The 22,706-nt window shown below is 43.0% G+C and overlaps 2 protein-coding genes across 9 annotated transcripts in view; both read right to left on the reverse strand.

Annotated features, from left to right (window-relative positions):
• LOC146496537 (regulator of G-protein signaling 6-like) overlaps positions 1-7,176 on the reverse strand; it is a 41,759-nt gene extending 34,583 nt beyond the window's left edge. For 2 of the 6 annotated variants that reach the window (XM_085143684.1, XM_085143685.1), the window contains exons 1-2: positions 6,683-7,173; positions 4,160-4,255 (exon numbers count right to left, since the gene is read on the reverse strand). In XM_085143684.1, coding sequence (XP_084999810.1) covers positions 4,160-4,243 — 84 coding nt within the window. In that variant the 5' untranslated portion in view covers positions 4,244-4,255; positions 6,683-7,173. Of the gene's footprint in view, positions 1-8; positions 2,492-4,159; positions 4,256-6,682 lie in introns of those variants that run through there. The other 4 variants (XM_085143683.1, XM_085143686.1, XM_085143682.1 and 1 more) reach the window with 4 other exon arrangements.
• Positions 7,177-11,666: 4,490 nt separating this feature from the next.
• LOC146496538 (signal-induced proliferation-associated 1-like protein 1) overlaps positions 11,667-22,706 on the reverse strand; it is a 37,646-nt gene continuing 26,606 nt past the window's right edge. For all 3 annotated transcript variants that reach the window (XM_085143667.1, XM_085143665.1, XM_085143668.1), the window contains exons 8-21: positions 21,657-22,236; positions 20,250-20,524; positions 19,881-20,132; positions 19,633-19,776; positions 19,368-19,522; positions 19,203-19,285; positions 18,476-18,894; positions 17,441-17,647; positions 16,663-16,825; positions 15,264-15,465; positions 14,319-14,468; positions 13,988-14,114; positions 13,721-13,799; positions 11,667-13,609 (exon numbers count right to left, since the gene is read on the reverse strand). In XM_085143667.1, coding sequence (XP_084999793.1) covers positions 13,466-13,609; positions 13,721-13,799; positions 13,988-14,114; positions 14,319-14,468; positions 15,264-15,465; positions 16,663-16,825; positions 17,441-17,647; positions 18,476-18,894; positions 19,203-19,285; positions 19,368-19,522; positions 19,633-19,776; positions 19,881-20,132; positions 20,250-20,524; positions 21,657-22,236 — 2,980 coding nt within the window. In that variant the 3' untranslated portion in view covers positions 11,667-13,465. The remainder of the gene's footprint in view (positions 13,610-13,720; positions 13,800-13,987; positions 14,115-14,318; positions 14,469-15,263; positions 15,466-16,662; positions 16,826-17,440; positions 17,648-18,475; positions 18,895-19,202; positions 19,286-19,367; positions 19,523-19,632; positions 19,777-19,880; positions 20,133-20,249; positions 20,525-21,656; positions 22,237-22,706) is intronic.

Here is a 22,706-nt window from a genome sequence, read left to right on the forward strand (position 1 = left end):
ACTTCCACTGTAGTTTCATATTATAGCATGCTAATATTTTTGAAAACATTTCTGGTATTTGATAAGAAACACAAGTAGTACATAAAAACAACTTATGACCTCAGATATTCAAAAAATTAAAAACAAAGCACCCAGTGATCTATATGGAGGAAAATTAACAGCCGCTTTGGAGATTATAGCGCACCGGCTGATTGAAACACAGTGCAATAAAAGTACTGCCACCAGTGTAGACAAGTGTCTGAGGTTCATCCATCTCTGTAGATGCAGTGATTAGATAACTAATCGGACACAGATCAGTATTAGACCACTGAAGAGAAAGGAGACCACTGTGGCTACAATCACCATGAGGCATCGCTTCAGGTGACCAAAAATATCTGACAGACAGTTCATCCATTCACTAAAACACCCCTCACTGTCCTCGACAGTGTAGATTTTCTGTACTTTATCTTATATGAGGCTTTTCTCGCACTAATGATAAAAACTTTTGGAGTGTCTTCACCACTGTAATTGGGAACCAGACTGCACTGTCTCTTAACAGACTGTTAAAGCTTACACGCACATCCCAAAAGTCCACTGACACCAAGTAGTGTCTTTAAACTTCCTGGTATGATGGTTCATTACTAATATTTCCCCACTAAGCCACCCTTAATTCCATCTAGATATAAGTCTCGTGGGCTGTAACGCACACAAAAAGCTGTAAAACTCGCCTTTGGGTACACGTAGACTGCCAAGGATTATCCAATCCTTTAATAGTCTGACTTAAGCGAAGAGGGTGGGAAGCAGTCAAATCCTCGACTCTCCCTGGGCAGGACAGGGGTACTTTAATTCGTCTAATTAGCTGCGTGTGTCAAAAGCCAGGCAGGCGTCACAATTCGGAAGAGTCTCGGGCCGAAGCGTGGAGGAGAAGAAGCGAACGACACGCTCAGGGACGAGAGATGTCGGCTATTAATAGTCTGCGAGCAGTGTGTGGCCTCTCTCCTCAGATTAATTGCATTTCCCTGCACTGTAGTGTTTCTCGTGGCGCTTGGAGTTTCATTTTTGTGTTTCTCTCCCCCCCCCCCCCCCCCAGTGTCAGTCCTGTTCATCTCCACCATATGAGCGTGGCAGAGGAAAACTCAATGAACAGGTAGCGTGCATCAAGCTGTCTCCAAGGGTGTGTACGTCTTTTTTCCCCCTTTCCTGCGAGCTCCCGAGGTAATAAGACATTCTGCAGTTATTGTTTTGCTTCACTTACCCTTTTTTTCATGGGAGGAGAGAGACAGAGTAAGATAGTACTGCAGCACCTACGCCGCACGGACAGAGACAACCTCCTCCTCCTCTCTGCGAGCACTCAGCCTCTCTAATGGCTAAATACATCACTTTCACCTTTGTCTAACTGCCCACACCGATAACTTAACACTTTTTGCAGTAGATGTGGCAGCAGAAGGGAAGGCGTTTTAAAGCATCCATGCATTTTGCACTTTCTCTTTGCGATATTTTTATCCTTTGATCGAGTCTGCACGTTCCTCCTTGCAGAAACATCCTGATGTCTCCCAGCTGTGGGTTTGAGCCTTGAGGATGAGGCTGCCAGTGTTTTCCCAGGCGGCGAAACATATTGGTGGCCATCTGCCTCTCTGCATGCAGCGCCTTCACACTGAGCCAGGCTGCCCACCCACTGAGTCCAGAGGCCATGCACGCTGAGCCCTCAAAGTCCCAGCACCTCTCTATTGCTTGACCTATTCGACATCTTAAATTAGACAGGCACGTAGGTAAAGCAACGACGCAAAAAACTCCACCAGGTTTAGAGCGCAGCGAATGCTTTTAGTATTTAATCCTTTGCAAGATTTTGACAAAGATACCTTCGATTATCCGGCTGCTTGGCTTTTTTCTCAAAAGCTTCAAATCAAAAATCGCCTTTTCAAAAACAGGAAAGGCCGAAAATCCTGTCATCTGAATCATCTGTCTGTTGTCACTGCATGTGAGTAAAACATGGAATGATGAATATTCCCTAAGGCAGCATCCCGACAAGCAAAAACGAGCCTCTTAAATACGCCGCCTCCAGACACGTGTAGCATTACGTAACGAAGCTGTACAGTGAAATCCGTGGAAGTACCCGGTGTTACCGCAGCTATATGTTCTCCTCTACCAACTCGAGAGCCTCTCAGAATGGATGAACATGAACAACGCTGCATAAATAACCTGCTGCCATGTAGAAGAGCCACAGTTATGACACATGGCATGAAATCTAGGTTCGGTAGCGCTGATTTGACGATCATTATGGGCAGTGTTGGGGAGTAACGGAATACATGTACCGCCGGTACGTATTTAAAATACAAAATATGAGTAACTGTATTCCGTTACAGGTACCGTTTAAAAAGGTGGTATTTAGAATACAGTTACTTTGTTGAAATAAATGGATTACATGGTGGTACTTTCCTGTTTCATTTTGTGGCGGGTCAGGACTGTTTGGGTTTTGTTTGACAGCTACGTTCTGTTGTTCCAGGCGGCAGCGTTGCGGTTGCCATGGTTACAGGGTGAAGCTCTCGCTCTGCGTGTTTTCGGGGCAGGACTGCCATACTCGATATGTGTCTGTGAGCGCTAGGTGGGAGAAAAAGGAGAGTCGAAAAGTATGAGCTGTCATCAAGCAAAAACGGGAGCTGGAAGCATGTAAATATAATAATAACCACTGCAGCCAAGAAGAGTGCCTGACGAGCCCAGTTGTAAGTAAGCTATTAAAACTCAACTGTACGCTTTGTTCGTGTTTTCCTCCGAAACAATAAGTTCCATTGGAGCAGCCTTTCAACGCCTCTCTCTGTCTCTCGCTAGCAAAGTTGACCCAGACAACAAAGTAAAGCTATTTTTCGGCTACGAACCCAACACAGAACCCGCCGTATTAGCCAGAGGTCCCTTTACTACGGTTCGGAACTGCGGACCTTCAGTAATAGTAATAAATCACACAGCAATAATACATTCACGTTGTAAAATGCATGATAATATGTTAAGTAATCCAAAGTATTCAGAATACGTTACTCTCATTGAGTAACGTAACGGAACACGTTACAGAATACATTTAGGGAATGTATTCTGTAATCTGTAATGGAATACATTTTAAAAGTAACCTTCCCAACACTGATTATGGGAGATTGTAAAACGCCCCCGCTGCTATCCCAGCAGGCTGAGTGTTTACAGTATGACCGAGTTGTTGCTGGCGATGCACTTCCACCGACTCTTATCTCGCCAAATTCATGTGACACCTCATTCATAGCACAAAATGCCAACGGCATCATTATGAGAAGTGATTTATCAAGATTCAGCCTGACACTTTTTTCCAGGTGAGTGGCACACTCAAGTGTTTATTACAAAGATTTCCTCAGGCTGTCACCAGGCCTTAAACCTCCACAGTGGCACATAGTTAACAACATGCCTAAAAGGAAAACATTTTTATCAAGCCATGCCGCTACTGTCAACATCTATTTCGCACCTGCTCTTCCGGATTTCTTCCCTAATCTGTTTGCCTGGACATATGAAGGGACGGTGATTAAAAGCAGGATGAAACACGAGACTGGGGGCAGCTTTCAGAGGCAGGCTCGTAGCTCATATTTTACCACAACCAAGACAGATCCTGTAGTTAAAGTCTGATCAAATGATCAAAAGAAGCTGTATAATTCTTTTTTTTTTTTTTTTTTAGTTGAGTGGGCTGTCATAGTGCTCGCAAAGGAATAAAGAAGTAATTCGTGGATTGAGGAGAAAGAACCAGCCCTGGAGAATCAGCCGCTTCTCCCCAGCTGAAAAAATTGACACCATTAACCTCCAATACTGCTGAACCTTTCCAATCAAACAGCAGCTAGTGGAAGTGAAGGCACCATGGGGATGTGGTAATTACATATGTCACCGAAGGACCTCTTGCTGCCAAAACCATCCACCGAAGGGATTGAAAACTTATTAAAACTTTGCTGGGCTCAGGTTTGCCAGTGTTGGGATACAGTAGTAGGAAGTGGGTCCTGAAGAGACAGGAGCTTGTTGTAAGACAGTGGAAAGAGGCTTCCTGACACCTGACAGTGAAACCAGTGTGTGTGAGGTAGATACACATTCATACAGACCAGTGAGCTGTCAGGAGCCCGTATACGGGTCACTGCCTCTCAGCAAAGTCTTGTAGAAAGCACAGCACACGCAGACTTGCCTTTCTGTAGACGATCATATTGGGGGAGTCCTCCTCGGGATCAGCGGTGCCCGTTCCTCCCTGGTCTTTGGACCCTTCTGCCATTTTCTCTAAATCCTGTCGAGAAAAGCAAACGCACCATTAGAAGACAGCATCCGGCATCCGCTGAAGGGTCGAAGAAAACAAAATGAAAAACGACAAACATCAGACGATAACTGCATTTCCCCCGAGAACCAAAAGTTCTCCAGCCTTTATCGGAGTGACATTCAGCTGTCAAAACGCATGCCGCTGTCTCAAAAGCAAAAAAAAAGAAAGAAAAGAGGATGCCTGTCATAGCAGAGACAGATAAAAGGGCCAAGGTAGGCCGATGTAGGATGAATAATAAATAAGCCACAAAGCCAGATCGTGAACACACAATACCTTAACCTCAGCGGGTGTTTCTGCAGTTGCCAGGGGCTGTGCGAGAGGTTGCCGTGTAGCTCTGTTTAATTTGAAAAATAAAGACTGTAACTACATAAATAAAGTCAGTGCTAAGGATGTGGTAACAGTTGAGCTGGGAATGCTCAACAGTTTGTGGATAAAGGTTGAAATAAATAGCTGGAAATAATGGAAGGACAACTGGAACAGTTAATAATTACCTCAAAGGAAATACTCAAAGTAGCCCAATGAAGAAGCGCTGATGTGGAAGAGTAGTGGGCTCAATAGCATTAAGGATCCTGAAAAACACTGACGTATGCAGACAGGTAGATGCACAAGATATTTGCAATTAACACTATTAGATAACCTCATCTGAGTTCTTCTTATATAAAAACTGCCACTGCAGTAAAGTGTGTCAGCAAGGAGGAATCAGGAAGGCACTAATTATGTATAAAGCACAGATGTCGGTGTCCTCAGCACGCAGTGAGTGCGGCTGCGACGTTGATGACTCATCTTAACAGAAAGCTGATGTTCATAATGAATGAACCTTCACCGAGGTGATACCGATAGTGGCTTTGAGCGTGGTTAGCGCTGGCCACTGTGTTTGTTGTTGTTTTTATGCTAAGCATAAGTAAATGTTGACTCCATTAGCTGCAATCATACAATGGTTACCTCTGATCTGCCTGCACTCCCAACATTAACCTCCCCCAGGCTTCATGCTTTGAGAGCTGCTGTTAAGGGATTTATTTAGTTTCTCTAAGCAGACACACACACACACACACACACACACACACACACACACACACACACACACACACACACACACACACACACACACGCAGGGAATTAATTCTGCTTAAGTAAGGATTTTCATAACCTGGTGACTGGTGCTTCACAAGCCCTCTCAGCTCCTTTTGTATTCGAGGTACCTGTAAAATGTAAAATGGCTTTTTAACCATTTGCTGGTCCTTTAATTGGGAGGTGAGACTGATGAGGAAGTAGATCACATAGTTTAACACATCCTTAATTTTTGGTGTGAGAGAAGAAAGCTATTATTCGTGTTTAAACAGAGCTGTGATAAGCTACCGAGGGGCAAAGAATAGTGGATACAGATGGCATTTCATGACAGGGACACGTGAGCATGCTCAAAAGAAACCTTCAGACATTAAACCTGCAGCTGGCGTGGGGGATTTGGAGTGGCTGTATTATATAATTGCAACTCGCAATGTTACAACTTACTTCAACTTTTGAAGACAGTAGCCGTGACGGAGACAGGAAGGGGGGGAAATCATCGGTGTTACCGGTTCGCACGGCAGCAGACGTGCAAGGTGGCTTCGTCACTGTAGCTTTCATTTATTACACCGTAGAGCATGGTGATGCACATGAGTGAATAAGTAATCATCTGCTCTTGCCTCACTGTTTGTTATTGCCACCAGAAGTGCAGAGTGCAGCACTCCTCATTGGCTAACACGTCTGTGCTCTTTTTAGAGTCTGAGCACATTAGACAGCTAATCTTTGCGCCCGCCTCAAGGGTCGTATACAGACAGAGGAGGTATGGATTGCATAGCATCTGTTCGAAGAAAACAATAGTGTACCAGTAGTTCCCCTGCGGATCAGGAAGCTGTAATTCTGGAGAGCAACTTCCTTCTAATGAAGCTGCTCAAACATGCAAACTCACAGACAGCCTGTCCAAGAGAAACAGATGAAACAGGCATACTGAGAGCTGCTGAAAGAAACCCAAGTGGGCCACATATGCCCTCATGTACACCACATGTGTGTATGTGTGTGTGCATGTGTTTCTACCCATGCATATCCACAAATCTAAGCACGCAGCAAAATCCAATTCATGAGGAAACACAAAAGGACATTGCACACACACACACACATATTCACAGAGGCAGACCCCCTGTGAGTCCACAGATGCCCGGTCAACTGAAACAAACTGGAATAAAACTGGCAGAGAGTTTGCAGAAAGAGCCACGCAACAAGCCGTGCTCCAGTTACAGCCAGAGCCATATTAAAAACAGCGAGTCCCAAAGCCCTGTTCACTTAAGGCAGGCGAACGAGCCGGATGCAGTGCAACATCTGTGACACCTGACAGTTGCTGATACTGAAGCGTTTTATTACCTTAACAACAAAATATCGCCCGGTCCACTCGGCTCCCCCTGGCTGGCTTCCCCTTAGCAACAAGCAGCAGGCAGGTTCATGGTATAATTGGCACAGGGAGAGAGAAGGGGATGGAGAAAAGGGGATGGAAGCAGTGGAGCAGCGAGAAAAGAGAGAGAGAGAGAAAGAAATACAGAAGGGAAAAGAAGCTGGTTGGCCACTGCAGTATTCCTCTAGTTCTCCTCCTCCTCTTCTTCTTCTTCTCTCTTCACCAGCCCTGCCTTGCCCCGGCAGTTCAGGAGATCCTCATGTGTGCACCTCGTTCATCCCCCCTCTCCCTCTGTCTGCATGTGCACGACTCAGAGCGAGAGCAAAAGAGAGAGTGTGTTAGGGAGGGAGGGAGGGAGATCAAGTTGAAAAAAAGGGGGGAGGGATGAAGGAATTAAAGAGAATATAAAGAGGAAAACAGAGGGAGGAGAAAGACGGGCAGGAAGAGAGAGCGAGAGAGGGTGTGCGTGTCTGTATGAGAGAGAGAGAGAGAGAGAGAGAGAGAGAGAGAGAGAGAGAGAGAAGTGGATGCACAGCACAGAGAAAAGGAGGACTGCAGCAGCAGCGCCCACTGATGCTGAAAATAAGAAACATTTCATTAAGCGGATATTGAAATGCTAATATAAAAACAAGTTAGTGAGTACACACTTACACACACACACCCGCACAGATGCTGGCTATAAATACATATCCCAGACTCTTTGAGCAAGCAACCTCAGAGAAAATGCTTTCATTATGCATTCAAAGCTCATGTATGAGAAGCCGCCCGGGTCCCAAAATTAGACTTTTTCTTGTATTTCTTAGGGGGGTGGGGATGTGTTTCTTTTATCACGGACAAAGTCCACTTCCCATGTCCTCGAGTATGCCGAACATCCTCTCATGTTTCTTCCTCCACCCATTCAACCCATTCTAAATGCATGTTCGCCTCCCGTCCTCTCTTCATGTAGACTCAGTCAAGCTTAAATGGCGAACCCAAACGAATGAACCTTTTTCTTTTCCCCCCCGTCCGCCATAAATTAGATCCCAAAAGCCCCCGAGAAACACAGCCCAGAAATACATGGCATGGCCAATTTGTGAGTGCACGCGTGCAGAGTGTGCACACAAAGACACACACACACACACACACACACACACACACACACACACACACACACACACACAGATGTCTGGGTTTGACAAAGCCGGTTCACCAGCTATCAAGGAATTGTGTGGCCTGCTCCTCTTCACTGCACTTTTCCTTCTGTTTTTTCCACAGCGTGCTGTTATCTAAGCAGACGTCCCGGCTTGGCACAGACCTCTCCTCGTTGCTTTTTGAAAATATTTGAGGAAGCTTCAAAATGTTCTTCACAACACGCAGGTTTAATCAAGCCCGAGAGATAAAAAGCCGCACTTCTCATTATCAGAAGTACAATATGTTCGGTGTGTGTTTCTTCAGGCAAAGAGCAGATTCAAATTTGAACAACCCGAAGCTGCTACTGTTCTCTGTAAATGTTGTAACCAAGGGAAACTGAGGTCACAGATACTCACCCTTACCCTGCACATTTTCCCACTACTTATAGACAGGGAAAGAGCAGGAGTGTTACATCCTCCCAAAACTACAAAACTGCTATGATAACTACACATTTACCCTTTTTATACATCTGCAGTGATACATAACACACCTCAGAATACAAACTGCATATGATCCATGCTGTATTCAGTACCATCTTTAACAAGGTGACAGACAGGCAGCCGGCAGACAGGCAGGGACTCTAATCTGCTTTGAGGGGGCCAGTCCTGCCATAATCTGCATTAATGCTAAATTATTGAACAGCCTGCTCAGATCCACACTACTGCCAGAGACCAACGGTGCTAGAATCACACAACACAGCAAAGATCTCGCTTGCTTTTAGAGAGACTTAAGAGGAATGTTTTTAGGCTTTTTGCCAGATTTTACATCTAAATATGTGGAGATACACAGAATACATTCATTATTTAAAGGAATTATTGTGGATTAGTTTGCTGTTTTTTTAAGGCTGTCTGAAAATATTATTTGCATTACTAGTGGTACCATGGGAGTGTCATGCTAGTCTACAGTACTGTGCAAAAAAACCTCTCAATAATTAGTATAACCACCTTTATTCTACAAATCCTGAACTCTCTTCCACAAGCTTTGTTCAGTTTATTTAAGTAGTCTTTAGGAGTAGTTCTCCGGGGGTTCTTGAAGGACTTTTCCACACAGCTTCATTATTGCTAAGGTCTGGGCTCTGAGGAGGCAGTTTTTGGGCGTTTTTCTGTTCAGATATCATCTTACTGCACGACCACTGAGATTATTGTCATGCTGAAAATGAAGCTGATATTAAAGATGCTTTCTAGATGATCAGCTACAAGGACTGAACTGGAACATGAGGGAAAGGGCAGCCAATGTCCAAAGACAACATTTGAAAGACTTCAGAAAGCCTAGAGAACTGTTGCTCAAGGCCGCTTTAAGTTTTAAGTTACAAGAAAATCTGCTTGGAGGTAAAATATAAAGAAATGAAGGGCGGCTCAAGACTTTTGCACAGTACTGCATATGCACTACTAGCCTTGCATGTCTGGATGCAGTTTTAAGATAACAGTGACATTAAGAAAAAGTGAAATATTTATAGCGTATAATGTTAATAATACATAATTATCAATTATGTAAATGTTCTTGTTTGTTTTTTGGTTTAGTTATGGTTACAGAGGCCTAATCTGTACACTGAATTTGACTGCTGGATATATATAATATGTGTGTGTGTGTGTTAGCAATTAGCTATGAATTCTTTTAAGCATGACAATTTTGTTAACATCTGATCCAAAATAGCCCAGGAAGATCAGTCCTAAGCAAATGCGGCTTCAGCAGTCTGTGTAACACATTGTCATCATCTTACACTGACAGTCTTTCAAATACAAATTCCCTCTCCGCCGCCATGCTAGCAGCAGAGCTGTCATTGCCAGGTAGACAGCTACAATATATTAATTTTCAAGACTTTTGCGATAATCAATTCAGAAGCAGAGTCCACCCCACTCTTATGTCCCAATATCTAACATCAATTTAGTGCCAACGATACGACAGTTGAGACAGTTGAGATGTTAAAACACTACAAGAATCATACTTAGCTCATCTAAATGTCACTGCTAAAGGCACATAAGACTAGATTATCTTTCATATTTGTTTTAACTGGATTCACAAAACAAAGGGACTTCTAAGGCCAGTGTGGCCAAGAGAAACTACTTTACTGATGATTACCTTGCAGTGGCTCCGTAGCCAGAAACCTGCAATCTCAGCAGTGACTATGTTTTTGCTACCCCTACCTTAGCTTTGCCATTAACCAGGGTAAAGCTCTTCATATAATGTCTCCGAGCAGACTGCTCTCTCATGTGTCATATTAGTAAACAACACTTGATGGCACTAACAATAGTCGTGGCAAAAGTACAGAAATCCTATACTTAATCAGACGTACAGATACAACTGTCTAAAAACAGTCCAGCAAAAGTTGAAGTACTGATTCAATTTCTTTACTCAAGTAAAAGTTAAAAAGTACAGGGTCTGAAATCTAAGTAAGTAAGTAAAAGTAAACCTACTCAAAGTAAGAAAGTAAAAGTAGCTCTTTGAATTATGTTTCTACCAGCTGCTTTTTGTGCTATACTAATGTAATGATAAATCTTCTAATATTAGAAGAGGGGAATACAAATTTTACTTTAATTTCTAAACAAAAAAATGAGGAAAATTTTAAAAAGAATCTTTATTTTCTGATGCCTACATTGTAGAACCTGATTGAACAAGATGTTTCATGAGTTGTCCTGGCTGATTTACATCCTCTTCACTGACAGTAACCGGTTATGCTGTCTTTTTTTTTTCTAGATGCTATAAAGTTGGAATTCATCATCAGCTAAAATTCACATTAATCTCTTCCACACTTGATGTATCTTAACTCTGACCATGAGCACTGCAGCCACTGTGCACTAACAAACTGTTCTTCGCCTTAATTTCATCACAACACTGATCTGTGTTAACCCCAGACTATGGCACACGATTTTGCATCTTTCATCTCTTCTTTATGCGACGTCCCCTGGTGATTAATACACGAACCAGACTTTCTTTTATTTGTTCCTGTTTAGCCTTAAATTGGTTTGATGTTTGAAGGCCCACAAATTGGTTAAACCAAAAGTAACAAACCTGCTTTGAAAATGTAAAAGTACAGATAATTTTTAAAATGTAGGGCATAAAAGTAAAAAGTTATCAGAAAAAAAAATACTCAAGTAAAGTATAGATAATTGAAAATTCTACTCAAGTACAGTAACAAAGTATTTGCACTTGGTTACCAGATCTCTGGCAGGTTTAAGCCATTCAAAGCAGCACATCACTTGTAAAAATGTCTTATTGGTTAAAAATAAATAACAGAGTGCTACCAAACATAAAAAAAGACACCACCATCCCTTGTTTTATTTTACAATACGAAAAATAAGCATTAATATCTATTCTATTTCTGCAGTCACTGATTAAAAACAGGCAGAAATAGATTACATCTTCAGTTATGGCATGAACTCAGAAGGTCATTTTAATAATAGCAGGTTTGATACAGAATAACTGCTATTTGAATGACTAAACATCCAAACAGGCCTAAATCACACCAATCACCTGCTGGATGCATAACGGTCCACGTCTCCACCCTGCCTTCTCCCAGGGTATCCTGATCAATCAATCTGTCCCACGCAGCCCTGAATGTGTCTGGACAACCGCCTTGTGTAATCAAGCTTGAGTGGAAAAACAGCACCTCTCTGTTAATCACAATGCAACAGCGGGCAGCCACAAGGCCGCCAACAGGTATCCATTTACTCAAAGCCACCTCATATAACCCCCAGCAGTTGTGCTAGTTTCTTATTTTGCTCTTGTTGATGAATGGCATGTCTAATTCGCAGTACATTAGTACAGACCACTCAACAAGACAAAGTGTAATTGAACAAAATATCTTTAATAGATATAAACTTTTTTTGTGTGTTTGTTTTTACACATCACAGCTCAATGGAAACAGAATCACATGCTGACACACATGTTAAGAATGAAGGCATAGGGGCAATCTGCTACCGTTATGGGCCTACGACTCATTTTGTCTGAGTCCGGCTCGTGGTTCCACTCTGCACTAGCAAGTAAAGCAGAAAGACATCAAAAATAACTGTAAAAAATAAGAACGAAGGTGCGATTTTGATGAATATTAAACTCTCCTTATATACAGTTGCACAGCATCAGGGTACAAAAGGAAATAGTTAAAGTATGAGGCTTAAATAAGGACTGAGCTCGGTCATCTGCAGATCAGATTCTGTGTGGGCTTTCGCGCAGATTTACAGAAGTACAGAAAACTGTAGCTGGGATTTCAGGATTTACACAGCATCTTATCTGCAATAATATAACAGTACCAACTGACTCCATCCAAAGATTTAGGGATCAGATTGAGGCATTTTAGCGTGCTATGGGAGGAAAAGGATGTGAGTTCACTGTAGTAGTATTTTACATCTTGTCAACACTAAGTGGCGCTCTCAAATCAATCCACTGCAGCAGGCAAAAGTTTTTAGGATTAAAAATATCAATATGTTCTCTAGCACTGTACTCTGGATCAAAAGTTACCCGGCTCCTGCTGGAAACGTTTGAGTCAAAGGATACATCTTGTCACGTAGGAAACCATTACTTGTATATACTGTACATATCTCTAACTGCATATGGCTGTTTTGCTTTTCTTGGCCATCATCTTTGACATAAATACTCTTTACATTATTATATCAAGGGAAGGCATGAGAAAAATAAATGTGAACATCACATATTTACAATAATCTGAATTAAGTGACAGTGAATTGTCGATTTCTATCTTTATGGCACCCATATTGTGTTTGTAATATATATTTTTTTATCTTTTCATGTGACCAGTAGTCCTATACAAGTTTTACTTGCAATAACCCTCGCTACACTTGCACAGTCTTTTACATAAGCGATACAGACAGGCACTCGACCTTACAGTGTTTACAGTATGTGCTATGCAAAGGGTCTGTCTGTCTATCTGTGCCTACCTACCAACACTAACCATCAAAAATGCAACTCCCATCCTCTCTTATAGTATCTACTTTACCTTTTTTCTCTTTGTTAGTAATACAAAAATAATCAGTGTTGTTATCTGTGAACTGCGAAAACTGGAGAATGTCTTAACGGCAGCACATTTACAGCACACCTGTCAATTAAGATCAGGGACTATATTCAGCAACTCTTGAAGAAATTTTAATTTGTGTTAGAATTTTTTGTTTAATTGGAAATCTGTTCACTTAAAATTAGGTTACAGCTGGGGAGCTAAACAGTGACTTTAAATCCCTTTAGGTTTGGGTTAGTTTCGAAATCGTGCTCTCGCTTTCTCTGACATGCAGGAATACCAACAGTCCATTCAAGTGGGGGAAACAAAAACATTATATTTTATGAGCTCCTAAGTAAGGGAGAGCATGCTGATGAAAACTGACACACAGATACGCCGCTGCTCTTTTTTGTCTATCACCCTGGATTCTCCTTTGTCTTTTGTGGTCACTATTCAAACAGATCCATGAGGCTGAGGAAGGATGATGTTTACATCCATGTTGGCACTAGTTTGTAACAGTACAAGAGTGACACTGGTTTCTTTATGTGATTCTGTTGTGCACCGAACATTACTGAAGAGTTTGAAATCAGCTTGAGTAGTGGTTATTCTCCCAGTGGAGAGCGGTCAGCAGCAGCGTGCATCAGTTCATGTCGATGGTGTTAAACACCCACTCTGTAAACTTCTTCAGCTTGGCGGAGGCACTGTAGGACTCCTCCAGGAGACGCTGGTTGTCCTCTCGCAGGCTCTCAATTTGAGCTTGTAGTGATGCCTTGGCATCCTTCTCCTAATGGTTACAAAAGGCACATGCAAACAATTTGAGGTTCATACTTAGATTTTGCATCGATATTTGAGGTGTGCCGAAGAGGAACAGGATCAATCTAGCATCACAAATCACCTTCTTTAGGTCCTCCTGTAGCGCCTTCACCATGGATTCTAGCTGGCTCACTTTCCCCATCAAACAAGCTGGAGTCTCTCTGTGAGAGGAAAAAGCTTGACATTAGCTGGGACCAACATCTCACCTTAAATCATGGGTAAATGTTTCTTAGTCCAGTCTTTCTCAGTGATGGTACATGTAGCTTGGCAATCCCCAACAAACACTATTGTATATTGGCAGTGGATGAAAGCAAACATTGGATCTAGGCCATGACCTGAGGCCTCTCACCCTGGCGAAGGCTGTCTCAGTGGAGCCGCCTGAGGCTCGGCCTGCTGGGGACTGGTGGCTGCTGCTGCTGCTGCACTCTCAGCCATGGAGTTCTCCTCCTGGGCTGCTAGGAAAACCAGCCTCTGCTCTGATGTATTAAAAAAAAAAAGTCAAATGTTATGTTATCTGTCCTAAACAGAGAACAAATACAGTGTAACAGTGCCCTCTTCTGATAGAAATTAAGATAACAGGTGGATTTCTCTATTACAAAACTAACTTAACCTTCACTTCAAATGTCTTTTTGTTTGTGGTTTGTTTTTAAGGATGAAATGAAAACATGACGCCTGGTTACCCTCAAAGGCCTTGGCAGCATCTACCAGGTGGGCCCAGTCAAGCGGGCCATCTGCCCCCGTGTCAGGCAGGGGCATGAGGACAGGCTCTTGCAGCTGTTGTTTCTTCCTCTCTTGGTCCAGCTCTGAACTGTCTGGGGCTGACAGGTCTCCTGGGAAGGAAAAGAACACAGTCAAACACAATGAATGAGATTTGTATCTGTTTTTAGGTGGCTGAAGATGGGAAACTTTATAGTCAACGCTTTTAGCACGGCATGGCCAAAAGACTTTTTCAGTAGCAGTGTGCTTAGTGTGTTTAAGCTTTTATTCCATTATCTGCAGATTTACGCATACTGTATATACAGTATTGTGTAAAAATCTTTAGCCACCCTCATATCTTTAGATTTTGTTGGGAAAACTGGAAATGGATGCAAAGAGGTATGCAAACGTACATGGTAATACCACATATAAGGCAAAAAAAGGAGTTTGTACAATTCTAACAAGCTTAAAAGTTCTAATAATACTTCGCATGACCACTTTTATTCTTCAACACAACTCTTTTAGACAAGCTTTCCTCTCATTTCTTTAAGTAGCCCTCGGGAATAGTTCTCGGGCTTCTTGGTGGACATTAAAAGCTCTTCCTTAGATGTCGGCTACATTTATGTTCTGTTCCCTCTCAGGATGATCCTACACTGCTTGCGTAATGTTGAGCTCTGGGGAGGACATTCTTTTTCAATCCAGGATTGCTGAAGACATCTTTAAAAAATTACAACAAAGTCAGGCTACTTGGAACAAAAAGAAAGGGTTGGCTCAAGACTATTGCACAGTAGTCCATCTGCTCCGTTATGAACAAGAGGTCACCACCACAGCACATAACGAAGCATGTTTGAGTTAGAAGGGTTTTTTTACGCGGGAAACTCTACACTTTGGAGCCACTACAAGTTCAATCACATAAACTAAATGTTTACCGAGGGATTTGTGCGATGCTCGCCGACTCGGTCCGTGGCGGGCGGTGGGTGAACGTGGCATGGTGGAACAGGAGAAAAGTAGGTCAGTAGGCGTTTCACGCTGTCCACTAGAGGACGGCTCCCTCTGCCCGCTGTAAATGCTCTCATCAGACAGGGTTCTCTGAAGGGAACGTCGACTAGGTGGGGGCCCTGGAAACAACGGCTTCACGAAGGGATGGAAGCAGACGAGAAGACTCAGGTAAAAAGCGTGAAAACTTTGCATGAAAACACTGAAGGGTTTTTATTGATATTCTATTAGGGTTGTGCCATATCATATTGTCCGTGATAGTAATTATAAACACTTTTTAGCAGGGCTTTAAACAGCTGGTTAAAAACCCAATATGCTATATCCCAGGTAGTTTTGTCATGTGGTCTTGTGCGGCCCCTGAAGAGTTACAATATCAGGTTACATTAGCTGTTGTTAAACTAAAGTACTTTTTGTGTTTGTGAGAACCTTCACAGACATAAAGCATTTAACAGATATTTTATATTTTGCTTACAATTTCCAGGTTATCTAACATGCTATTATGCTTACATTTGACTTGTGAAGCTTCGCTACTATGTAACCTTAATACTGCTGGCACCTCGTTTTAAAACAGTCCTTGGTGAAATGACAAACACTACATGACCATGAACATATAGACTTCCTTACTTGGACTGATGATGAGGTGAAACTTCTATTTTAAGCAGCACAAGATGAACATAATGTATACACAGAGACAGAAAACAAGCCTTAATTTGTTACCAAAGCAAATGTAGTGGTTTATTAGACTGGTACCAGGAGCATTATCCATAATCATACAGTTACAGTAGCGGAAAAGAGTAGAGCCTGACTGATACCGATACTGTACCAATATTTGGTTGATTCAAAACGCTGATATTCTCTTATATCACCTGAGTTTTTTTCTTTAACACAGGAAATGTAAACATATTTCTTTAACATTTCTTATGTGTAGTTATTTATTTACTCGTTTAAGAGCTGCCCGACTTTGCTTGGATAGGCATGTTGTTTTGTTTGTGGTGTTCCTAACAGTTGCGGAGTGCCATCTGGTGGACAAAGTATGATAGCACAGTTAAAGGGTGTTTCTTCAGTATTGACCACTATAAATACTAATACTGACAGATCGTCAAATTGCTGTTATCGGTCGGCTGATAAATCGATCTGGCTCTAGTTAAAGTAAAAGATTCGTTAAAATACATTAGCCTATTTTTTTGTGACCAATAAGGCTCAGTCAGGAAGCAAACCTGGGTGTCTATGTTATTTTTGTTTTCCCCTCAAAGAGTCTTTTTTCAAAGAGTGAAGATGTAGTCATGAGTGGGCAAAGTAATACAATAGCTTATTGAAAACATCTCCCTGTACCTTCTCTTCATTTGTAGTGGGTGGAGGGCTGTCAAGTGTGATGAGCTTCTTTAAGTCTTCCTCCAGGCTGGACTTCGCAGTGTGCCGCTGGGGAGACTGGGAGCCCCGGAGATTGGCCCTGAGCTGGGGTTGACCACCCAGCAAACCATCACTCTGGTGCCGTCTGAAGATTAACATAAAAAAAAAAAAAAAACGAATTCAGGCAGAACTCTCTAGAAACAACAAAGCATGTCTGTGATTAGCAGCGACCAGTTCAAATGCTCAGAATGGCAATGGCAGCTGTAACTGTTCCCAAACCAAGGTGTTAGTGATCTGTAGTCGAATAAATTACTGATTTATTGTGCCAGGAAAAAACGGTTTGTGTGAAAACATTTACCACCAACACAAAAGATAGGAATCGGCTTTCTGACCAAATTCAATATGTGAGAATAAGAGTGGAAAATTTTTTGTCTTCCTACAAACCAAAGAATATTGATCTACAATATTACAGGGTACAATACAAAGCAACTTCAGAAAACTATAAATAAAACTGAATAGAATTGAATTGATGTGGGAAAAATAAAGACTCACCACACGGTGGCGCTGCTGACCAACTTTTTAAACAACACCTTTAAAATTAGCTGACCACTCAGTGAGACAAACATAAAATATTCCCCATGGCGACATGACTGACAGCATGATCCACTCTGCACTAAGTTATAATATTTTATCTGCATGCAATGGTGCTTTAGAAACAATTTTGAACAGATGTTTAGTAAAATAATTATTTCCATCTTACTTGCGAGTGCTGCCAAAATCCACCGAGTTAACAGTTCCCCCAGGCTTCCTCCAGCCAATGAGATACTTTGAGGTGGCTCCTTGACGAGGGTAGAAGCTCTTGGTACCTGGGGACTGGGAATTTGAGGATGTGGGTGATGTGGGCACAGGAGCAGCCTCATCCTGGGGGGACATGGGCCCGCAGCCTGATGGACCAGAAGAGGCTGAGCTGGGGACAAAACAAAAAGCAAGGGCAGAAAAGTGTGACACAGCCTTATAATTTCATCAGTATCAAACACAGAGACCAGACTGATTGAAAAGAAAATGCATTAGTGATGCATTTTCATTGCACTGATATATTTGATTTTTCTTAATGTTTAACTATCAAATTACCTTAGTTACCTTTAACAAAGCTGAACAAATAACAAAGAGCCAGGCATCCTTAAAACCCATTAGTAAAGGTGTTCCTTCAATATATATATCCAGATATCTCTGCAGACTGGATAAAGCGATGAATTCATAAATATTAAATAAGAACACCGTGTCCTTGCACTTCATTTTCAGCTCTTTAAAATAGCATTTCTACAGAGTTTGACATTAATGCTTGAATTTTCCAACATCGAGTTTTGTGTCTGTGCACAAACTATAAAACAAAGCTGCCAATGTACAGGTCTGGTGGAGCCGAGTTATTTCTGGCTGAGTGAAGAAGAGAGGCAGGAAAGCTTTAGTTGATTCAAAGGAAGTGGGATTTAGAGGAGGGGGGAACAGTGCTGAGCTCACAGTCTGCATTTCTAGCAACTTCAAGCACTTCCTTTCTATCATGGATACCCAGAGACGGAGATACATACAAATGCAAAACCACAGACACAGATATTTTATTCTTCCGCTCTCCCTTTGTTAGTGCCAAACCGCAGAGCTTTGGACTTTTTTTCAGTTGGGACAGTGCAGGATATATCTGGACTACAATGAATCACTGTCTGTTTAATGAAACACTGATGCAAAGAATCAGATTCCTAGACTGCCTATGTAGCTAAATTCTAACAGAACAGCAGCACACCTGGAGTGGGCGGCGCCATCACTTGGGCTGTAGGAGCCGCTATCGGGACCAAGTCGCAAGGATAAGGGGCTCTTCCCTGGGATCTCGGTGCCTCCAGAGATGACAAGAGAGTCTGGAGTTGGAGGTGAAGTGTCAGCGGCCATCTGGCCGTCTGGTGGCTCATCCTGCCAAGGGATTTTGTCTTTTGCCATGAAGGCACCAGTGGAGGAAGCCGTGCTGCTCTGCGTGGCAGTGAAGGAGGTTGCGTCAATGCCGCTGTCGCTGGAGGTACCCTGAAGATAGCCACTGAGATCCAGTTCACTCCGCACTCCGGAACGGGAGCCAACTTCGTACCACTTCTCGTCGCTGTGGGTGGAGCTGGAGGCGTTGCTTGACAGTGTGTTGCTGCTTGACTGGCTGGATGAATAGGGAGCATCTGCCTGTTACCAGATGAGAAATCTGTGATCAGTTTCTAGATAGAAAAACAGGACATTTTGCTGCAGCGTTCCCCCAAAGACTGTTTGTTTTTTATCACCTCCCATAACTCCTCATGCTGCGATCATATTTACCCAATGTTGGAAACATTTTAATTAGTGTGCTTAGCGTAGATTGGTTCATGGCACACAAACTTTAGCTCACAGTCATATGATGCTAACTGTGATTAAACAGCAGACCTTTTGTTAGCACAGGGCCTCCTTTATCAATTCAGGAAGGAAATTGCATCTGGTGGTTGTTGGCTATCACTCACCTTGGTGCTCTTGTTAGGAGAAACGTGGCTGCTCTGCTCTGACGGCTGAAGTCGAGGAATCACCACCTTGGAAACCACGGTGTCTAAGACGTACGGAAAATTTAGAGCCCATAATGCAAAACATGTTTTTTGATTTACCAACACTGAGGTAGGAGTTCTGCCTACCTGAGCTGGGTTTGTCCCCTGATCTGCTAGCGGGATCACCCTCCCCAGGTCGTGACCATCCAACACCTGAGCTCGACGATACTTTGATCCCATTGACGCCCTCACCTGCCACATGGCGCACAGATGAAACGGGGGACTGGCAGTTGTTATTAAACCTGAAGAGACATAAAGAATGTTATCTATGTTGCTGTGTAGCACACATCAAGTTTTAAGAAAATATATATTTATGAAATTTAGTCTGCATAATTTGTAGCGATGAACTCACCCGTCAGGCATAGACTTTTGCCTCCAGTGGGTGGAGGCCATGGTGTCTGTGTAGGAGAGACTGGAAGGGGAGTTTGTGTTGTGCAGTGTGCGTCCCATCACAATGGAGCAGGCAAGGGCATAGTTGTCATTCCCTGGGGAATATCTGTGGACACATATGGATGCTATTAAAGACATATGTTACAACCAGACAGAAGTTATCTCTGCATGTCTGCAAGTTTCATAACAGAATTATCGTTATTATGTGACCTTTTGGGGTTGAGCGGTCGACCATCGCTAGACACACTGCGGGGAATGGCAGCAGGGTTACTTAAGTCTGTGGGCGGGGCCTTGATGAGGGTTCCTCCCATGCCAGCAGCACGCGTTTGAGGGCTGGATGAGGTGCGTGGCCACTTGGTGTTGTTGTTTGTGGAGCGAAAGGGAAACTTTAACTCATAGGGCATGCCCTCTTTGTGGTTCTTGTAGTCCACAAGTGGCATGTGGTAGATTTCTGAGCAGCCTCTGTTGGCACATGAAGCAATCGCAGTCAGAATACTTTAAGGATAGCTTCAAAAGCCACAAACCAACACATCAACTACAGTCTCTCTTGTATCCATTTGTGACTTATATCCACAGTACCTGCGTGGCGTTGAGTCTTCATGTGGAGGAATGATGACCACCTTTACAGTGACAGAGGTTCTAAGAAGATCAATCATCTGCTCGTGGGACAGCGAGGCCACGGACACCTTGCAAATCTCCACTAAGCGGCTGCCCTGCCTGAGCCCAGCCTGCCAGGCATAGCCGTAGGGCTCCACCTCTGCTACGATCCCCTCAAAGTTGACATGAAAGCCCAGCTGGCCCAGGGCGTTACGACGTAAGGTCATCTCTGTGGTTTGGCTTCCCTTGGTCAACAACTAGAGAAAAGACAGTGTGAAAGATCAAGGTTGAGTCAGAAAGGTGGTGAAAAAAAAAGGGTGGATGAAACGTATTGTTAGTCACAAGCTGACGCACATATGTCAATAACATAACACGCATATCATAATGCATTTTTCTGCACAGTTAGCCTGATCCACGGCTCCAAGGGTTGAAGATAATTTTTTGAGCAATCCAGTTATAATTTCTTAAAATTGGTGTCTGTCAAATTTTTCAATTTTTTGGCCCTTTGAGCACCACAAGGAAAATGCTAATATGTTCAGTATTTCCAAAAGAAGAGAGCAAATTCTGCAGGCGATCTCTATAAAACTGGACAAGCAATATCAAAACAATCCAGATGAATCTGGATAAAAAGCACCATAGGCCAGAGGAAATCGACTTTTACAGATCCTGTATATGTCTTTCTTTATTGAGTTCACCAAGTAGAAAACAGTGGTCTAAGTGTTGGATGTTAAATAGAAGATGAAGAAGAAAGAGCTCTTTCCTGTACTGTCAGCAGGAAATCCTTTTTTACTTTATCATTAAGCAGAACTGCAGTGTCTGATGAATGATTGAAACATCCCATCAAAAGTGCCGCTTTATCTAGACCACAAGGAAACCCTCAGTAATGATATGAATTAAACTACTATGCATTATGCTTGGCATGACTTTTAATCACAGGGTCAGTGCAGCATCTGTGGCTTTCTGGTGAGTCCATAATTTCAGGCTACGCCCTTATGTTGCTGTAATCATCAACAATAGTTATTTTTTTTCAAGCTACTGTTGTCAGGGAAGTGGACAAAGGGAGAGTGTGTCCTAACACTTAAAGACTTCAAGCACTTTTTGGCTGCATTATTGTTCACATACACAGTGACTCATAGACTGGGACTGGTTAGATGGGCGATTTGGATTTTTACTAGATGATACTTGAAGATAACCAGCTAAAGAGTAAATATGCTGATATAAAAGTAAGAATGCTTTCACGACAGTCACAGCTCAAAGCATCTCTGTGTGTGTTTATTACAAGATGCTTGCAGAGGTGCACTTTTTAAGGTCTGCAGCCTTGGATATCTGCAGCAGATGGTGTATGCTATAGACATGTGTGGCTACAGAAGGTAACGGTGCCCCACTGACCTCCAGTCTTTTGACAACCTCTCCAAAGTCCTCCGTGTTGTTATTAATGGAGCGCAGCGATACGCTCTCACCGCGCTCATAGTAGATCTTCATAGAGGCGGGGCTCCCGGTTGACCAGCCAATCACATCGCGTGTGGCACAGTTAAACACGACCGCTTTGGCCTCTTGATCCAGCAGGATGATGAAGTCGTTTGAAATGGCCAACAGGCACTCGCGTTCAGCCCCGGCTACTTGATCTTCGGCATGAACCTGCCAGGTTATAGCCCCGAGGCTCCGTAGCTCCGCCCCGCTGTACGGACGCACCTTCTCCCGCCGTTTGTGTGCCAGAGAGATGAAGGGGAACTTCCCAGAGGGTTCCACTGATGTACTGGTCACGTGTCGCTCTGCCAAATCCCGCAGATACTCCTGCCGTGTCCGTGTTGCCATGGCGCCAAATTTATTTGACTTATGAGCTGCGTTCTCAGCGTTGATGACTTTGGCCAAAAGGAAGTCCCTGAACACAGTGGACTTGGGAAAGGTCACGCCTTTTGGGATTGGTGGGCCAAAGGAGGGAACGTCCTGGGAACGGGTGACAGCCACACTGCAGAAGAAAAAGAGAAAAAGAAGTTTTAAATACTCAAGAATTCATATTCTCTGGACTTTCCATTAGCAAAATTGTCAAGAAAGACAGCTGTATGTTCTGTTCCAGTTATAGATTCATTATGCATTCATTTTTAAAGGTTGCCATGACAGCGAAATACTTTTCTGTAAACACTGGGACACCATGAGCAACGTTATGGCTTTAAAGCAAGGGTGGGAAACTCCAGGCCTCTAGGGCCGGTGTCCTGCAGGTTTCAGATATCACCCTGGTCAACATACCTGAATCAAATGATTAGTTCATTACCAGGCCTCTGGAGAACTTCAAAACATGTTGAGGAGCTAATTTAGCCATTTAAATCAGCTCCATTGGATCAAGGACACATCTAAAACCTGCAGGCCTTAAGGCCTGGATTTCCCCCACCCCTACTTTAAAGGAAGGGGATTAGTCATGAATCCTGAACTGACCAATCA

The sequence above is a fragment of the Neolamprologus multifasciatus genome, chromosome 19 (genome assembly GCF_963576455.1).
Source record: "Neolamprologus multifasciatus chromosome 19, fNeoMul1.2, whole genome shotgun sequence".
Lineage (NCBI taxonomy): Eukaryota > Metazoa > Chordata > Actinopteri > Cichliformes > Cichlidae > Neolamprologus > Neolamprologus multifasciatus.